Below are 19,105 nucleotides of genomic sequence, written 5' to 3' on the forward strand. Positions count from 1 at the left end.
GGGAGAATGGGAGGATGGTGGTACTTTTGAAAGGGATGTGAAAGTTGGTTTGGGGGAAAAGATAATGAATTCTTTTTAGGGCATGTTGAGTGTGAGATGCCTTCTGGACATCCAGTTTGAGATTTCCAAAAGTTAATTGATGATATAAAACTAGAGCTCAAGAAAGCCTAGGGCTAGACTTACAGATCTGAGAATCAGCATAGAGATGATCATTGAACTCATGGAAGCTGTTTATCTCACAAGCCACAACAGTGCAGAGGGAAAAGGAAAGAGGACCAAGATGACCCTTGGGAGAGTCTGAGGGATAGTGAATGAGATTTGGATGAAGATTGAGCGAAGGAGACTAAAAAAATTGTCAGAGGAGAACCATGAGAGATCAGTACTACAATAACCTTGGGAGGAGAGAGCATGAGAAGTAGAGAGTGATCATCAGTGCCAAAGGTTTCAGATAAGGAGTCATTAAGGATGAGAATAGAATAAAGTCCATTAGATTTGGCAGTTATGTGATCATACTCTGATTGGGGAGGAACATGCGCAAGTTTATAGACAGCGGGGAAAGAGCTAGTAGACTAGTAGATAGAGATTGAAGAGGAGAGAGAGGGAGAGGGAGAGGGAGAGGGAGAGGGAGAAGACAGAAAGAGATAGAGACAGAGAGAACCTTTTGAAAATGATTGGAGTGGATTGGATCAAGGGTGCATTTGAAGGGGTTTGTCCTACAAATGAGGGAAGGGCCATGTCTTGATGTGAGACAGGGATGAAGGAGAAGATAGCAAAGAAAAATATCTGAGTGATATGAATAAGGAGTGGTGGGAAAAGTGGGCACTCTAGGTAAATGGACTCAATTTTGTCAGTGAAATGGTTGGCAAAATCCTTAGCTTGGAGCAGGTGGATTCCTATGGAAGACTTGAAGAGCGACAAGACTGTTTGGAACTACCAGTGTGGTGAATAGGACGGTGAATCAATTAAGGAAAAGCAAGATTGCCTTGAGATACTTAGAGCCAGGATGAGATAATGTAACACAAATTTGTAGTGTATACAGTCAGCAGTTTCATGATTTTCTCCCGTACTGGTCAGCAGTACATGGAATAACAAGTGGATGGTGAGAGAAAACTAAGATTGAGGTTTGGCAAGGCATTATGGGTGAAATGACGAAGGGGCAAGGATTCAAGTGTAGAGCATACAGTAGAGTAAAAATGACTGGAGAATTAAACAAGAATCAGAATAGGGAGGGGAGGACAGGAGAGCCAGTGCAGGGGTCATGATCTGGGGAATAAACAAAGAGAGTGGTAGTAAGTTGAAGGTCATGGTGAGGCAGAAGACCAAAGTTAGGAGCTGTAAGACAGAGGGAAAGATGGGATATTAAAAGATTATGATTGGGTAAAAGAATTTTGGAGTTCACAAATATGGAAATCGAACACTTGCAAGTGATGGCAAGATCAAACGTCTGATCATCTCTGTGAGTAGCTGAGGTGGGGTAGAGGAGGAGGGCATGGAAAATGAGCAGATTTCGGAACTTAAGGTATTTGAAAGAATACCAACATGCATCTTGAAGTCTCCTAGAATGCGGGTAGGAGTCGTGCTGGAGAAGACTGTGAGAAAGGCACAGAACTCATTGAGGAAGGAAGGAGAATGTCCTGGGGGTCAAGAGACAGCAGCCTCTCCGTAACCTGGCCCCAATCTCCTTTTGCAGCCTTACTGATATTACTCTCCATACTCTATATGATCCAGCCAAACTGGATTCCTCGACTTTGCATGTCCCACCTCTCTACATTTGAACAGGCTGACCCTCATGCTTGGAATGCCCTCCTTCCTCATTTCCACCTGTCAAAATCCATCCCTTTTTTCACCATCAAGCTCCAATGCCACCTTCCCCAGCAAGCCATCCCTTGTTAAAACAGGTTGCTCTTCCTTCTAGCGTCTTGGGCACTTTGTTTGGGAGTTTCCGTTGTTCCATCATAGTCTATCTTCTGATAAATTTATTTTTAGACATGTCTCATGGAAGGATGGGTTAACACATGAAGAGCCCACACAACAGAAAATAAGAAAGAGAACAGATTACATCTCATCCGTACAGAAAGGAATAAAATGATCACACTTTACATTTTTTCATATGCCCAAAGAAGCAAAAAAATAATCTAAATAAAATGTAGATCTTGCAAAAAGCTATATTGGCTTATGATATGGTGGATTATGATTTCTTAATTGTCATCTGTGATGCTGAGGACTTTTATTGCACAATAACTTGGAAAAATTACACAGATCACTAGCAGTCAATGCATTCATTATAAATTCTGTTACTTATCACTAATATATTTAGAGGACCTTCATATTATAAGCTGTGGCCCATTTAACTAGTGACTAAATCTAGTGCTGGTCTTGTGTTCTCCTGTAGTAGAAGGTAAGCTTCCTGAGGGCAGGAACCATACCATTTTCTATCTTTTTGTATAGTGCCCAGTGCCTAGGGTAGTGCTATTTTACAGAGGATTCTTGATCAAGTGAGGGTTGGACTAGATGCCCACTGAGGTCTCTTCTGAGTATGAGATTCTGATTCTTGCTAATAGCATACACTTAATAAATGAATTGTAGAAATGGTATTATTTGAGCACCAACATTCTCTTGGGAGGCCATTGATTTACTAAATGTATTGGATGGTCCAAGATGACATCAGGGAGAAAAAGGAGCAGTACTCATCACTCTTGTACAAATCACTTAACATCTCTGAAACTTAGGTTCTTCACATCTGTTGAAATGGGGCTAATAATTTGCCTTGCCTCAGCTGACTCAGCGGGTTGCTATGAGTGACAAATAAGAAAAAATGTAGGGGAAAACAATTTGGTAGATTTAAAAATTATAAACAAATATTTGTCTATTCAAAATATCACTCCTTACAATGTGAGCAAAGATCCTCTGACTACTGCCCTCACTAGCTTGCACTCACTGTGCCCATCTTTTTGACACATTCATTAAAAACCTAATGCACCATTATTAAGCCCACGTAAATAATCATTTGGGATGTAGGTGGATGCACAAGCAAGTGCTTTGTTTCTAAAAAGTGAATAGCAATAGACAGTGTGCTCAGCAGTTATCAGTTCCATACACCTATGTTTAACACCATTATAAGTTTCTTATATAGTTTAGGAGGCATGTTAAGATTTCAGAAGTGATCAAGGGCTGGTGGGTAGTGGGGAGGGCAGTGACTGATGGTAGCACCTTGGATCTAGGATAATAACTCGAACTGACTTTCGTAAGTTTGAAAAATGGTTTAAGGCCCTAGAGGACCAATTTTAATATGGGATTCCCTCTTCTCAGTAGAGAATAAGTGGATTGCAGGTGCAGAATGTTACATTTACCATTAGATATGATTCCTGTGACAGCTTATGTTGCTTAATTTTTTTTATTGCAAAGTTTGTTCCTTCTTTAGGGAAAGAAGTTATTAGGAAGTGAGAATGATATAAAAAGCATAACAAATATATTTTTAAGTAGTAAGATAAACGTAATATGATCTGGTGAGAACAAATTCGAGATAGGCCATCTGAAGAGAAAAAAAGAAGATAAACAAGCCAATTACATAAATGTAATACGACAGAGATTTGATTGTGTAGGAAGAGAGTTTTGGTGCCTAGAAAAGTGCCTTGCATGTAGAAATAAACCTTTAATTAATATCGGATAATCTAGGGTATGCCGTGGCTTCTCACCATTTTCTCACCATTAATTAACCAATCAACAAATATTTATTAAGTGCATATCATGTGCAAGGCACTCTGAGAGAGAGAGAGAGAGAGAGAGAGAGAGAGAGAGAGAGAGAGAGGCAGGGAGAAAGAGATAGATATCTACACACACACACACATATATTGAATAGATGAAAAGTAAAAAGAGAGAAAGACATAATTATAAATAACCTCAATTTTGAAAGGAAGCATATAAGAAGTATGTTGTGTAGGAAATATGTTGTCCTTTTCCCTTACCCAATCAGTCAATAAATATTTGTTAAGTGACCATTATATTAATAAATAGGCATGTGCTAAAGATACAAAAAGAGGCAAAAGACTAGACTCAGAACTAAAGTCATTGACTGAAGTGTATTACAAAGAGGTTGTCCAGGGTCTTTCTACATCTCAGCCCGCAGAAGAGAGTAGACTAGATACTGGATATGGAATCAGAGGATCTCAGTTCAAATATCTGCCCTGCTGTTTGTTAACTGTGTGACCTTAGGGAAGTCATTTGACTTCTCTTTGCCTGCATTTCCTCATCTATAAAATGAGGGGGTTGGGATGGATGCCTTCTGAGACTCTAAAAAATATGATTTTTGATGAATGTGGGAAGAAGGCATTGAATAATGAGTTCTCTGTCAAAGGAAGAGGCAGTTTCTTCCTGTTTTTAAAATTTTTAAAAATTATTTTATTAGTTTTCAATTACTTGTAATTTTTTAAACAATATTTTATTTTTTTCTTTTTTAATTAGATTTTTATTTTTAGTTTACAACACTTCCTTTTACATGTTCTTGAGTTTCAAATTTTCTTACCTTTCCCCCCTCCCTTCTCCCCCCCGAATGGCATGCAGTCTGATATAGATTCTACATAGACCTTCACATTAAACTTATTTACCCAATAGTCAAGTTGTAAAGAAGAATTATGACTAATGGAATAAATCTTGAGAGAGAAGAAGCAGAACGAAAAAAAGAGGAAAGAAAAGAGAGCAAATAGTTTGCCTCAATCTGCATTCAGACTCCACAGTTCCTTCTCCGGATATAGATAGCTTTTTCCATCATGGGTCCTTTGGAGCTGTCCTTGAGCCTTGCATTGCTGAGGAGAGCCAAGTCTATCAAAGTTAGTCATCACAGAATCAATATGTCTGTGGTTGTGTATAATATTCTCCTGGTTCTCCTCCTCTCACTCAGGATCAGTTCATGTAGGTCTTTCCAGGTTATTATGAAGTCCATATCTTCCCCATTTCTTATAGCACAATAGTATTCCATTCATTCATATACCACAACTTGTTCAGCCATTCCCCAACTGATGGGCATCCCCTTGATTTCCAATTTTTTGCCACCACAAAAAGAGCAGCTATAAATATTTTTGTACATACTGGTCCCTTTCCCACTTGCGTGATCTCTTTGGGATATAGCCCTAGGAGTGCTATTGCTAGATAGCCCTTTGGGCATAGTTCCAAATTGCTCTCCAAAATGGCTGGATCTGTTCACAACTCCATCAACAATGTATTAATGTTCTGATTTTCCCAATCCTCTCCAGCATTTATCATTTTCCTTAAACAACATTTTAAAAAATTTTGAGTTCCATATTCTCCCCCTCCCTCCCATACCTCTCCACTCTTAGAGAAGGCAAGCAATTTGATATTGATTATACATATGAAGTCATGTAAAACATTTGCATATTAGCCATGCTACAAAAGAAAATACAAACAAAATAAAGCACTAAAAATAATGAGTAAAAGAGAATACTTCAATTTACATCTAGAATCCATCAGTTCTCTCTCTGGAGGTGCATAGCATTTTTCAGAACTTAATTTCAGGCATTTGGAGGGATGTTGGGAGAGTTCAGCTGAGTGCCTTTCTGTACTCCACCATCTTGGTTCCTCCCCAGAAGTCAATCACCTATTGTTTTTTAACATATTTAAATTCTTAAATCAAATTCCACTGAAATCTTTCTCTGCTTGTTGTGTTTCAGGCCTGGGAAAAATCTGCTGGTATTATTTGCTTTCCCAGCATTCAAGAATTTGCAGAAGAGGTTTCAAAACATCTTGCTCAAGAAATACAGAAGGCCCTTGGCGGCAAGCCAGCAGGTGAGAAAGCCAACGAGCTGAATGCTCTTCATGCTCTGGCTCACAAAATCCCTTCCTTTCCTGACACTCCAAGTCAAAACTAATCTCTCCCTCTGATTTCTCAGGTCACTTTACCTGGACCTTTCTATAATATTTATCATATTTTTTCTTTTATCTTAGTTCCTCGTGTGCAGGCATCTCCCCTCTCTTGTTGAGGGGCAGGATGACATAATGGTTAGAGTATTACACTTGAAGTCAAGAAGATCCCAGGTTCAAATTCTGCCTCTGATATCACAATGTGTGTAACCCTAGGCAACTCATCTAACTTGTCTTATCTTCAGTCTCCTCCTCTATAAAATGGGAATAACAAACTTCACAGCCCCTTTGTCAGAGAGTTGTTACTTAGCAAGGCTTAATAAGCTTTACAAATGTCACCTGTTATTATTAGTCTAATCCTTGAGAGACAGAGCAAGCCCTGTTCTCGACCTGTCTTTTGTATTGCCTGGGTTTAACTTGAAATCAATAATAGCTAGCATTTATATACTTTATATATTATATATTATATGCATGTAATATACAAATACACACACATATAAATATATATTTGTATACTTTATATATTTTATGGTATAACAAATATTTTAAGTATGTTATCTCAATTGATTCTCACAGCAACCCTGTGAGGTAGACGCTATCATTATCCTCATTTCACATGGGAGTAAACAGAGACTGAGAAAGCTCAAGTGGTTTGCCAGATGTTTCACAGCTAGTAAGTACCTGAAGCAGAATTTGAACTCAGTTCTTCCTGACTTTAGTCCCAGCACTTTATCCACCAACTTCGTGGATCGAATGCTTGTTGAATGAAGAAAAAGGAAAAAGAAAAGATTTTCGTAATTGTTGGTCACAAGAGGTATGATGAGAAGAATTCTGACTGTAGTCATCAGCCCTGGATTCGACTCTTTCTGCTGTCACTGACTACTCATGTGACCTTGGTCAAGTCACTTAACAAACTCTCTGGGTCTCAGTTCCTCATATGTAAAATGAGGGACTAAGCTGTATGACCCATAAGGTCCCTTACAGATTCAAAATTCTCTGTCACTTGCAGTCATCTGGAACCTACACTTGCCTATCCTGGCACAAGTTTAGCCTAACTCTTTAGATCTCCCATGTCATCATTTTTCTCTAGGTTTGGTTCATCCTCTCTCCCTCATTGCCTTGCAGAAACAGGCGACGAATCTTCACTCAATCCCAGGATTTTTAGTTTGCTGAACTCTATTGAGTGTGCTGATCACTGAGAAGGTGTACTTTCTATAGGCAAAGGTTTTTCAGAGAGGGAAGAGAGAGTTAGATTGGCCCTAGAGAGTGGAAAAATCATGGGGCAAAATTACATGTAATGAGCATGATTTGTTTATGAGGCCACTAACTATCAATGCTATCACTGTCAACCATTTTTCTTAAGGCTTGGCAAGAGTAGCTGAAAAAGTATGCCTAGAATTAAATATTATATTCACTTTTGGCGAAGAGAATGCCCACTTCCTTCAAGCATTCTTGCCCTGGCTTCAGAATATGCACATGACTGTTGCTGACTTTTGACTTACTGATACTAAGTGAAGAAAAAATAATGTATCTACTTTTCAAAATGGTATGAGGTATGAGGAAGTACATGTGAGGAGATAAAATTGGTGTAGTGTCATTCAGAAATTAATTCTTTTAAAATGCCAAGACAGAATGAACAATAGTTTTGTTGTATAAAAAAGAAAAAAAATAGAAGATTTATGGGGAGAACTATAAAATGTTGTCCCCTACTTTCTTGTGCCCATTTCTTAAATATGGATGAAGACCACTCTTCTAGTTGGTGCTGGACCTTTGTAGGATTGTACTATAGGATTCTTGCCTCTCGGGTCAAGGTCTATACAATCTTTCCCCCTGAAAAATGCTTAATCTGGTTTAGACTTTCAGCATCCTCTAATTTGTCTCAGGTGAATAAGAGTGTGTATGATGGAGCAGAAATATTTAGGATTATGAGAGTATGGGAATACTTTCTTTGGTTTTTAGAGATAGTGTGTTTTTAACCATGGTGTTCTTGTTCCCGTAATGATGCTATGATGACAGAGGAGGCTCGGTTGGCAACTGGAAAGCTGCTCCAGTGGAAAGGGGAAGAAGAAAATGATGGCTATCTCCTGTTAAAATCAGGATATTTACTTACCCAGGCTGACTCTGTAAGTTTTTATTTTCTTCTTTAAAAATTAAATGCTCTGTTAAAATACTTAGCAATGCACATCAATATACCCAAATAAAGTTCCTTAGTAGACATTTACCTGTAAATTAACTAAACTAATGAACTATCACAACAATTATTCAGGTGCTTTCTCTACATGCCCATCCAGATTCTTAATTGTCTATTTTACTATTTTAATTCACTTTTCCTCTTACGTAAAATGATCAATCTGATATGTTCATAATTAAGTATACATTATTCTTACATTTAATAGTTTTTGTAGGGTTTTGTTTTCTTATCCAATTTGTCACCTTTTTCATTTTATTGGATTGTTTAATCCATTCATATTTAAAGTTATATTTATATTTTCCTCTATTTTCTCTGGTATTGTTTTTTTCAAGTTATCACCTTTTCCTTTCTGCTGTAAACTCAGTACTGCATCACTTCAGTTCTTTTAGCTTAATCTTTTGTAAGATGACCCTATTCCCACAGGCTATCTTTGTCTCAATGCTACTCCCTTTTTTTCATTTTTTACCACTTTCCTCTTGGAGTTTTGCTTATTATTTTTTTTTTCTTTTTCTGATTTAATCTGATTATTTAATTCTTCCCATATTTTCCCCTCTACTCAGTTGGTCAATTCTCCCTTGTTCTCTTCAACTAATACAGTTTTTAAGATTTTTTTAAATTTTATTTTGGAGGGGGGGCACTTACTGTTATCTTACTTTTCTTATAATGGTGGATGGAATTCAGATAGAAATGGTCCTGGGGCAAGTCACTATGCTGCTATTTATTATTTATGTTTAATGTCCTACAGACAATTATTATTCTAATAAAATGGAGGCTTTTTGTAACTGAGTTAAGTTATTGCTGTGTAAGGTTATCTTTTGTAAGTTCATTGAAAAAGCATCTCTGGGACAACTCCAGGATCAAATAGGACAGTGTGATGATGATGAAGTGACGTGGAAAGAATACTGATTCAAGAATGAGAAGCAGAATTGCTGCTTAATTATCTCCAGGCTACTGTGGCTATTGATGTGGAACTCTGTTCCTAATGCCAGTTAGGATCTCCATATCTCACCAGGTCTCAGTATCATGGTTTCATCGATTTAGGACCAGAAGGAGCCTTAGAAGTCATTGAGCTCAACCCCTTCATTTTACAGATGAGAAAAAATGAGGCACACAGTTCACCTGGACATATCAAACTCAGAATGTTCAGTTGCCTAATATAAGGGAAAGATCAAAACAAAAAAGAATAAAGATATCATGTATGGAACAAAAATATAAAGGTACCCAGTACTCACACACAGAGTGGTAGGTGGAGATAGAGTAGTCGCTCTCCCCCAAGCTGGCATCTCACAGGAGTTCTTGCCTCAGTCTCTGTCAGGAAAGAAAAAAGGAGAGATTAGTGGTTCATCTCTTTGTGTATACACTCGTTTCTGGTTCAGTACCTCTGAAGTCATTGGTTCTTCTGGTTCCAAAACCAATCAAGAGACTTATAATCATGCAGTGATTTAGTCCCACATATCTGGAAACAGGCTTCCAAAATCTTATGTATTAACTTGGCACCAAATGGGGAATATTTGTATGCTCCATTTATCTCACCTTGAAGGATGAATTCAAGCATGTTTTAAAGACTGGGTCCCCAATGACCAGTCTTTCCATTACGTAAACATCAGCTTTTGTCATCATCATCATCATCATCACCATCATCATCACCATCATCATCATCACCACCACCACCATCATCATCATCATCGTCTTCATCATCATTGCTTTAGTCTGGAATGGTCATATATTTATAAGTTTGGGGGTTTGGTTTCCATCAGTTACTTATTATCAATTAACTTTTTACTCAAGTAATGAGAAAAATAGCCATGCATAAAACAACAGAGTCTAATTCTGAAAATAAAGGGATGTGTGTGAACAAGGGAAAGGGGAAGACAGAACCTGGTAAATCTTGCTCCCAACTCTGGACCGTAATAATAATAATAATAAATATTTATCAGAGCACTGTATCAAGTTAACGCAGAGCTTCCTAAGAATTAGAAAAATTTGGATTCAAATTCTACTTTTTTTTGGAGGGGGAATTTGGGGTTTAGTGACTTACCCAAAGTCACATAGCTAGTAAGTGTGTCAAGTGTCTGAGGCTGAATTTGAACTCAAGTCCTCCTGACTCTAGGGCCGGTGCTCTACTCACTCCACCACCTAGCTGCCCTCAAATTCTGCTTTTAATAAAATGTTCAATGGGACCCTGGATAAGTCATTTAACTTTTCAGCACCTTGGGCAATTTCCTAAGATTATAATTTGCAGAGAAATAACCCCAATAAGAAATATTTATATAACAATTTAAGGTTCCCAAAGTACTTTATGCACAATATTTAATTTGATATTGACAACAACTTTGTAAGGTAAGCTCTATAGATAGTATTATCCCCATTTTATAGGTGAATAAACTGAGGATGGGAGAAATTAAGCTTGCCTAGGGCAAAAAAGCTATTGGGGATCTGAGTTATGGTTTGAATACCGGTCTTTCTGACCCTCAGCTAACCTGCGGTCTATGCTTCCTTTAGCAATAACAGCAACAAGGATGCTTAAGAAATGTTTTTTTGCGGGGGGTGGAGGGGAAAGGAATGGATAATGAGACCACCAATAATATTCTCCTGGGGAGTATAAATAGAAGATTAATTAATTAAATTTCAGTTAAACAACTCTCAAGGAACAAGAAGAAAAAGGACAGAAGGAGAACAAAAGAAGTAGAAGAGGGAGAGAAATTGGGGCCTGTTGAAGGAACAGCAAACCAGCCAATGACTTTGGATCTTGGAATGTTACTAGAATAAAGTTTTGCCTCATTTCACCCCCATCGTCATCTCTAGCTTTGGTGTATTTTGGGGTAAAGCAGAAATGTGGATTTCTTAACTGCAGAGTGGGACTGACCACAAAGTCATTACAGCTGCTGCTGCTTCTGACTACTTATAGGACAGTGGGGTAAAAAGGGTCATTTAGTGAAACAACAGAGAAAAAAGCCCTTGTGCGGGAGAATGTCACAAAGCATGTGACTTTCGCTTTTTCCTTTCAGGAGACACTCAGCAAGGTCATCGAATCTGGTCTCCCAGGCCTGCTGCTGCAATGTCTTTACATCTTTTTTGCTTTTCCATTGGATAAAGATGAGCTGTTTGAGGGGGACTCTCAAGTTCAGAAAATGTTTGTGCAGGTGAGTTGTGGTAGGATGGGGCAGCACTTCTAGCTAAGAGCAAGGCTGACTCCTTGGGGAACCAATTCTCTGAATTCCTCCACATTCTCTCCTCTCTTCTGCCCACATTCCTGTCTCTTTGCCTTCAACTCTAATTTTTTTTAAATGATAACATTTCCATTATCTCACATCTATAAAAATGGCCCTTTGCTTATGAGTAAACTAATCCCTGTTTTCTTGCCTAAGATACATACTAGCTGTATGGCCTTGGGCTGGTCAGTTATTCCCTCTTCCCATGGACTTGCTTCAGGAGATCTGGGAGAGGTTTCCACACTAGGAGCTCTGTGCAGAGATGAAATCAAAGCTCCACACCAAAAATATGCATAGCACTGTGCTGTCTTTTATCTGGTCAGATAAATCCTGTGATTTTTAGGATGCACTTTCTCTAACCGGAGGACAACTGGATTTGCCTTTTCAGATGATGCTCAACATTTACAGCGACCCACAGGGGGTGGAAGAGCTTCTCCTTGGCAATGAACTCCAGTCTCTTCTGATGGCAACATCCTCTCTTTGGGAACAGAGCAGCCCCTCCTGGAAAGAACCTACTTTCTCTGTGCTTAGGGCCATCTCGAAGGCCCAGAGCCCAAGTACCATCAGCTACCTGCAAAGTAGGTCTGATAGAATTTGGCTGAGCAAAAAAAGCTTTCTTTGAATTCCTCTGAACAAGTCTTTATTGCAAATCAATTGTGTCTAAGAGTTGAAGCTTTAAAATTAATTCCATTTTAGGCTATTTTCCTCCAGGGTCTGTATCAATGACCCTTAATCATATATTCAATTTTACAATGATCTCATAACAATGAAGTTATTATTGCTTTGGAGTAAGAACTGATGCATTTAACTTCATTTATCTTCATACTTTTTTTTTAACTAAAAAAGCTGTATATACAGTTTCCTGTACCTGATTAGAGAAGTGATTCGAAGGAGGGTTGTGACTGTCTAAGAGAAAAGATTGATAGGAATAGAAAACATGCCCAAGTCCTGACCACAGAAAACTATTTGGATTTACATCTTAGAAAGATAAGATCAATTGTCCTGACTGTAACCCATAGTCCTGTGAGAATCTGTCACAAAAGGCAGGCAGGCCTCATAACTGGATAGAGACTGTTTAGAAGCTCTCCTCCTATTGTGGTCAGATTGGTCTCTGAACAGATAGGTGAGGGAATGTCTTCTGATCTGTTTTGTGTTGGTGTCTTTCCAATCATTCCAACAATCAAGATTACTTTGTGCCAAGTATTGTGCTACATTCTGGGGACAAAGAAAGACCTCCTGCAGAAGGTAGGGTATGAGCTGAGTCTGGAAGGATTCTAGACATTTAGATTCTAAGAGGCAGAGGTGAGGAAGGAGAGCGTTATTCTTGGCAAAGGGCACAGCCAGAGCAAAAGCATGGAGATGGGAAATGGAGTACCGTGTGTGAGGAAGGACTGGTAGACCAAGATGGTGTAATCATAGAGTGCCTAGAGGGACAGAAGGTTCGTGAAGTGGAGAATGGAAAGCCAGGCAGGGGCCAGGTTGCAAAGAGCGCCCCTAGAAGAACAACCCAAAAGAACCTAAAGGAGGCTGTGGCTGGACCACATCAGAGGGGAGCCAATCACCACACACCACATCATTCTGATCCAAAGCTGATCACCACCCTTCTTTCTGAGGGCTAGAGGGTGATGATGTTTTATTGGTGACCATCTAGAGGTCTTCATCTCCTGGTTTATGTCCTAGACTTAAGAAAAAGTTGAATAATTGGCAGGGGAAGCATACCTACAAGAGCTGGTGGCTCATGCCTAGTAGTAGTGGTAGTAGTAGTAGTAATAATAATAGCAACAGCAGGAGTAACAGCAGTGACAGCACTAGTAGAGGTAACGGCACCAGCAGCAGCAGCCCCTGACATCAGCATAACATTTTAAGATTTGCCCAAAGCTTTATAATTTTATCTCATTGGATCCTCAAATGATCCTATAAGGTAGATACCATCGTGATCCCAGTTTTACAGATGAAAAGACTTAAGCCGACTGAGGTTAAGTGACTTGCCCCCCGGGGTCACACAACTTACCAGACCTCGAGTCAATGGTCAGACTCAGAACTTCTGGACTCCAGTTCCTGCGCTTCGCCACCTAGCTGCGGTTGCTGCTGCGGCTTCCTTTTCCTCCTTCTTTTCTTCCTCCCTTTTATATCCCTTCCTCTCCCCCTCTCTCCCTTCTTTCTACTTGAAGATACAAAGGCGAGACTTGAGATGGATTTGACTAAAAGCGATAAAAATGTGCTCGGATGACTCCCTGGTTCCCCCAGTTCTCGTCTCTGGATTCGGGTGGGATGGGGAAAGGGGCTGCCCCTGTAAGACCCTCCCAGGAGCCTCTGCCGACACGTGCAGAGCATATGCACATTCCTAAGGAGAAGTGCCGGGAGAGAGCCCAGGGAGCGCCTGGACCCAACACCCCCCTTTTCCATGGCCTCTGACTACCAAAGGCGGGGGAGGCTTCCCTGGCATGGAGAATAACGAAGGTTCTTATGATGAACCTAGGAAATCCTTTCCTCTAGCTGGAGTAACATCAAAGGAAGAAGAAAAGAAAGGATTCTCAGAATTACTTCGTGGAAAGGGAAACAGACAAGATAAGGGAGAAGTTCTTGGGATTTCCCTAAAGAGAGTTATTTATAGGATAAAGGAAAAAAATGGGAATTTAGTGATCCAGATGACTCTGGTTGTTAGAAATCACATTCTAACTTCTCACAGGCTTATCACTGATGTTAGCAACAGACTCTTTAATTTCAGGACTGGGAAGAGGAGAAGTGACCAAGTCTTTTTCTCCTCTAGTTTGGCACTTGCTTCAGGAGTGCCCTCAACCCCATGGATTATGGACCACTTTCACTGATTGTTATTCTGATCAGGGCTCAGTTGGGGACTTTACATAGAATTGCCCTGGCATAGTGCCATGCATATACACACCCCAGTAAAGATGACTTGTTTATGTCATATAGTCAAAGACCCAGGGAGTAGAGCATGGTGTAGCCCACATAATCAGTTGTGGGGGTGAGTGGCTTTGAAAAGGTGAAGCCCAGATGTGCCAGATGTTATAACAGCTCAAGAAGGAAGAGAATTATGCAGAGATACGGCACCATATGGAACTAGTTTCAGGCTTCTTGATCAGGGACTTTTGCCTGGGTCTACAAAGTACAGAAAGCAGCATTTGGTTGGAAAGGAAATACCTCTGGTAATAGTTCTGCCAGCATCTTTAGGCTATAGTGGTGTGTGGGTCAGAGACCACTACTCACATTAAAAATAAACAGACACTGTTCTTGAGAAAAGGCAAAAAGGAGTTTATTGCTTTCTCACGAGAAAGGACACACCCAGTGTGGCCCAAGATGATGCCAGCAAGCGTGTGCGTCTTGCATACAGCTCAAAGCAAGTTATATAGACCCTAACGCAGAGTTCCCCCCACCCTCACCACTGGCTCCTCTTCCCATTGACTGGGTTTGAAGCTCACATTCTAAACACAGAATCTTTTCCCAGCAACAGAGAACAAAGAACAAAAAGACAGGCATGAGAACAGACACTAGTATTCAGCAAAGAGGGAGTAAAAGCTAGATAAACAGGACCTTGCAGGTGCCTGTCTACTGAGGTGATTTCTTATCTCTACTTTCTCAGCAGAGCAGTTTCTAAAAATATAGAAGGGGTGCAGAGTAGGGGTAGATGGTAGGACAGGTAAGGTCTTGTCCCATACTGAGGGGATGGGGCTTAGCATTCCACTCGGTGGACATGTGCACAGAGAGGAAAACTTCTCCTGCTCTTCCTGTCCTCCTCCTTCCTTCTCTTCCTTCTCCCCTCTCTCATCCTCCTCTTCCTCTCTCCTTCCTCTCTACCTACAGATATGAAAGGGAGACTTGAAGAGATGCATTTGATTCAAAGAGATAAAAATAAGCATTCATTTCAATTCAACAAACATTTTTTTAAGTTGCTACTATGCACAAGGCACTATACAAAAATAAAATGAAAGATCGTTCTCCTAAGGAACTTACACGGCACGGGGAGTGGTGGGGGTATACTACCTCAAGAGATAAGCAAATACAAGGCAGTTTGAGGTGGAAAATACTGATAATTAGGGGAATCAAGAAAGAATGCACATAGGAGGTTGCCCCTGAGATGATCTTTGAAGGGAGCTAGTTGGGAAGGGAGGCAAGGTTGGAGGTTCAAGGCTTCTATAAGGCCAATTAGCCCTGCTATGTTCTTGGGCCAGATATGGCACCCCTGCTTTCTTCCTATAGATGTGCTTGGTCACTATTGAAGTAGTCTCACAAATCTGAGACAGCAGAATTAGGAAAACTGGGTGAGAGACTCTTAGTGGATTAGTGCAAATTCAATCTAGGAAGACTATAGGTGGGTCAGTGTTGTCAACTTAGACTTTGGAATACCTTGGCCATACACTGTGCAAGCATGCCCGGGCAAATTTAAGCCAGCCACGGAAGGAGAGGCAGCATGGCATAGGAGACGGAAAACTGGCTGAGGGCAACATGGGGCCAAGGTCTGTCTCTGGCATATCCCAGCCATTGTGACTCTGATTAGGTCATTTAACCTCTGAGGACTCCGAGTGGTTCCCCAATTCATCAACACTGAAAGGTCTAGACCAGGCACCACAGTTTCTTCACCAGGAGTTTGCTAAACCAATGTAATTAGAGGCCTTGGCCGATAATAATGCACGCATGCACACATAAAGACGTGCGTAAATACATATATACTTAGGTGTATATCTTTGTAGATAGATATACACGTATGGAGAAACAGACAGACAACTAGCTTCCTTCCGCTGCTGATCTGTGTGTGTGTATATTCTTTATATATATATACTCATATATACACACACATGCACACACATATACAGGTATACACACATGTATCTACATAAACACACATGTACATACACATATGTACATGTGTATACATGTCTATATGTGTACACACATGTGAAAATTTAATATATGCACATGCATACACATGTGCATGTACACACATATATACATACATATACACACATGCATGCATACATAGATATGCACACACATGTGTATATACACATATATGGACATATAGACACACACCCACATATATATCTATATCTATATCTACCCATCTGTCTGTCTATCTATCTATCTGTCTGTCTGTCTGTCTGTCTGTCTATCTGTCTGTCTGTCTGTCTGTCTATCTATCTATCTATCTATCTATCTATCTTTCTACTTTTTATGTATAAGGATTGACTTAGGAGTCTGAAAGTGATGATTTTATGTCTGTTCTTAGCCCGAGAGTCATCTGGGTAGATGAATGTCTCACCATTAAAATGATCCTTGCTTTCCTCTGAAGGCAGCCCTCTTGCTTTCTCTGAACAAAAAGCCAAGTCGAGATGCCTCTTTTTGGTTGACTTATTGATTTTTTTTGAGATGTAATTTGAAGGGTTTTAGTCCAGTTGCCCTGTGACCGGTATCGGTGGGAGTTGGTGATTTTGAGCCAGTTAAGCAAACACAATGTTTCTTCTGGCAGCTTCGAACTCTGTGAAAATCGCCGTCCAGAATCTCTCCAGGCTGGTGGACACCTTGCGCCCCCGGGAAGTGAGTGAGGTGGCGAGCCTGATCTTGTATTTTGTGAAGGATTCCTATTCCATGTCATCCACTTTGCTTCTTGAGTTTGAGAACAGTGACGGCTACCCTATGCTGCTCAAAATTTTACTTCGGTAAGTGTACCTTTGTTAGGTGGTGGCCCCAGAGGTGGGGTTAGTACCATAGGAGGTGGGGTGGTTAGAAAATAAAAGAATCACTAACTCACAAAACTGAGTAAGTATTGTAACCACTGAGGGGGTTTGGAAATCTCTTTCGTAGGAGCATAGACTTAGAGCTGGAAGAACCTCAGCGGGCGTGCAGTCTAACCCCTTTATTTTATGGATGAGGAAAAGAAAGCTCAGAGTTCACACAGGAATTAAATGATAGAAGTGTAGTCTGAAGTCAGGTTCTATAACTCTAAAGTCAGGGCTTTCTTCACTGCACTTTTCCTTTAATTAGATTGTGAGCTTCTTGAGGGTGGTGACTATCTTTTGTCTTCCTTTGGATCCTCAGGCTTAGTGCTGTGCCTGACATGTAGTAGGTGCTTAATAAATGCTTATTGACTCACCGACTAATTGAGTCATTTCTGACCATGTTGCATAAGATGGTCATTATATCCTTAACTCTCTGCCTTTCAAGTTACATCCTGCCATTAATGATGGTGGGAATTGGTCAGAACAAAGGTTAATCAGTCAGTGTATGAGCATTTATTAAGTGCCTATTCTCAGAGAGCTCACAGTGAAATGGCATTTTGTAGGAAGTCAGGGAAATTTAGCCAGGACTCAAATTCTGCTTCTTTGTGTGTCCTCTGGGTCAAGTATCTTGTGGGTCTGTCTAGTGTGTTGCCCTTGGGCTTGGCTTCAGAAATCCAGGGAATTGTCTGCTTCACTAAAAATACAGAGGGCAGTGAACCTGTCAAGTCCATTAAAAGAAAATGGGTATCCATCTCTTAGAGGAGACAGGAATGAAAGGCCTGTCATCTCTGTACACTGACCTTTCCTCCATCTGGAGCATCAGGTTAGTGCTACCGTCTAGCAGTCAGCTGTTGTGATTTGGCATTCAGTAAATACTTGCTAAAAGAATATACTTTAAGATTCTTGCATCAGAGACACTAATAATATATGTACATTTATTATCATATTTTTATGGGCCTAAAGGGCTGATTTTTCCCACGTTAGCAAGCTCCAGAGAGCTAGAATGTGGTACAGGAGATCTAGCTACCTGTCTGCACACACAATTCACACGCACATGTGTATGTGTATATATATATATATATATATATATATATATATATATATATATATATATATGTCTCTCTATACACCTATCTATAAATACATATATGTGTGTATTTATGTATACACACATCCATCTACACACATATATTCACACACAATATGTGTTTAAGAATGTACATGTTCACATATACCCATACCTATCTATGCATGCATATGTACATATAGGTATCTCTGTCTTTCTCTCTCTCCTCTTTGCCTCTTTTCTCTTTCTTGTCTCTGTTTCCTCTCCTCTCCTCTGCTTCCTTCCCCTCCCTTCCTCTCTTTTACTTTCCTCTCGTCTCTCTGTCTCTCTCTGTCTCTGTCTCTCATTATTTCAGGAGAAGGGGTGTAGTATTAAGAGCCTTGTCTTTAGAGTCAAAGGAGCTGCCTTTTTAAAATTCTTCTTTTTTTTTTCTTTTTGCAGGGGGGGAAGGAAGGGCAATTGGGGTTAAGCGACTTGCCCAAAGTCACACAGCTAGAAAGTGTGTCAAGTGTCTGAGGTTAGATTTGAAGTCAGGTCCTCCTGACTCCAGGGTTGGTGTGCTACTCACTGTGCCACCTAGCTTCCTCAAAAGGACCTTCCTTTTAACCTCAGGTCTCTTACCCATGTGATCTTAACCTCATTGTGTCTAAGTTTCTTCATCTATAGAATTATGGGGTAGATGATCCCCAAGGTGACTTGAAGTTCTAAACTAAAGCCTTAAAATATTATGAGTGTTGACTTTGGAATCAGACAATCTGGACTTTCTTATTTACTACCTATGTGTCCTCAGACAGATAATGTCCCCTTTCTGAACCTCAGTTCTGGGGCTTGGAATAGATGGCCTCTGAGTTTCCCTGAAGCCCTAAACATACTATGACTGTAAGTACTAGGAGTACTGGATCTGGAATCAGCTTGATGTCTGGTATACAGAAAGTGCTCAGTAAATGCTCGCTGATTGGATGCCATTTGCTGTCAATGTGACATGGAGTGCATTAGATCCTCTCATCTATAAAATGATAGGCTCGGG

The 19,105-nt window shown here is 40.1% G+C and overlaps 1 protein-coding gene across 1 annotated transcript in view; it reads left to right on the forward strand.

The window, feature by feature from the left end:
• The window catches only part of WDFY4 (WDFY family member 4), a 392,110-nt gene that overhangs the window by 37,525 nt on the left and 335,480 nt on the right, over positions 1 to 19,105 (forward strand). Inside the window, exons 3-7 of the mRNA XM_036734864.1 lie at positions 5,685 to 5,799; positions 7,891 to 7,997; positions 11,074 to 11,208; positions 11,666 to 11,855; positions 16,763 to 16,952. Of these exons, the coding sequence (XP_036590759.1) occupies positions 5,685 to 5,799; positions 7,891 to 7,997; positions 11,074 to 11,208; positions 11,666 to 11,855; positions 16,763 to 16,952 (737 nt within the window). The remainder of the gene's footprint in view (positions 1 to 5,684; positions 5,800 to 7,890; positions 7,998 to 11,073; positions 11,209 to 11,665; positions 11,856 to 16,762; positions 16,953 to 19,105) is intronic.

Source organism: Trichosurus vulpecula, chromosome 8 (genome assembly GCF_011100635.1).
Source record: "Trichosurus vulpecula isolate mTriVul1 chromosome 8, mTriVul1.pri, whole genome shotgun sequence".
NCBI classification, from domain to species: domain Eukaryota; kingdom Metazoa; phylum Chordata; class Mammalia; order Diprotodontia; family Phalangeridae; genus Trichosurus; species Trichosurus vulpecula.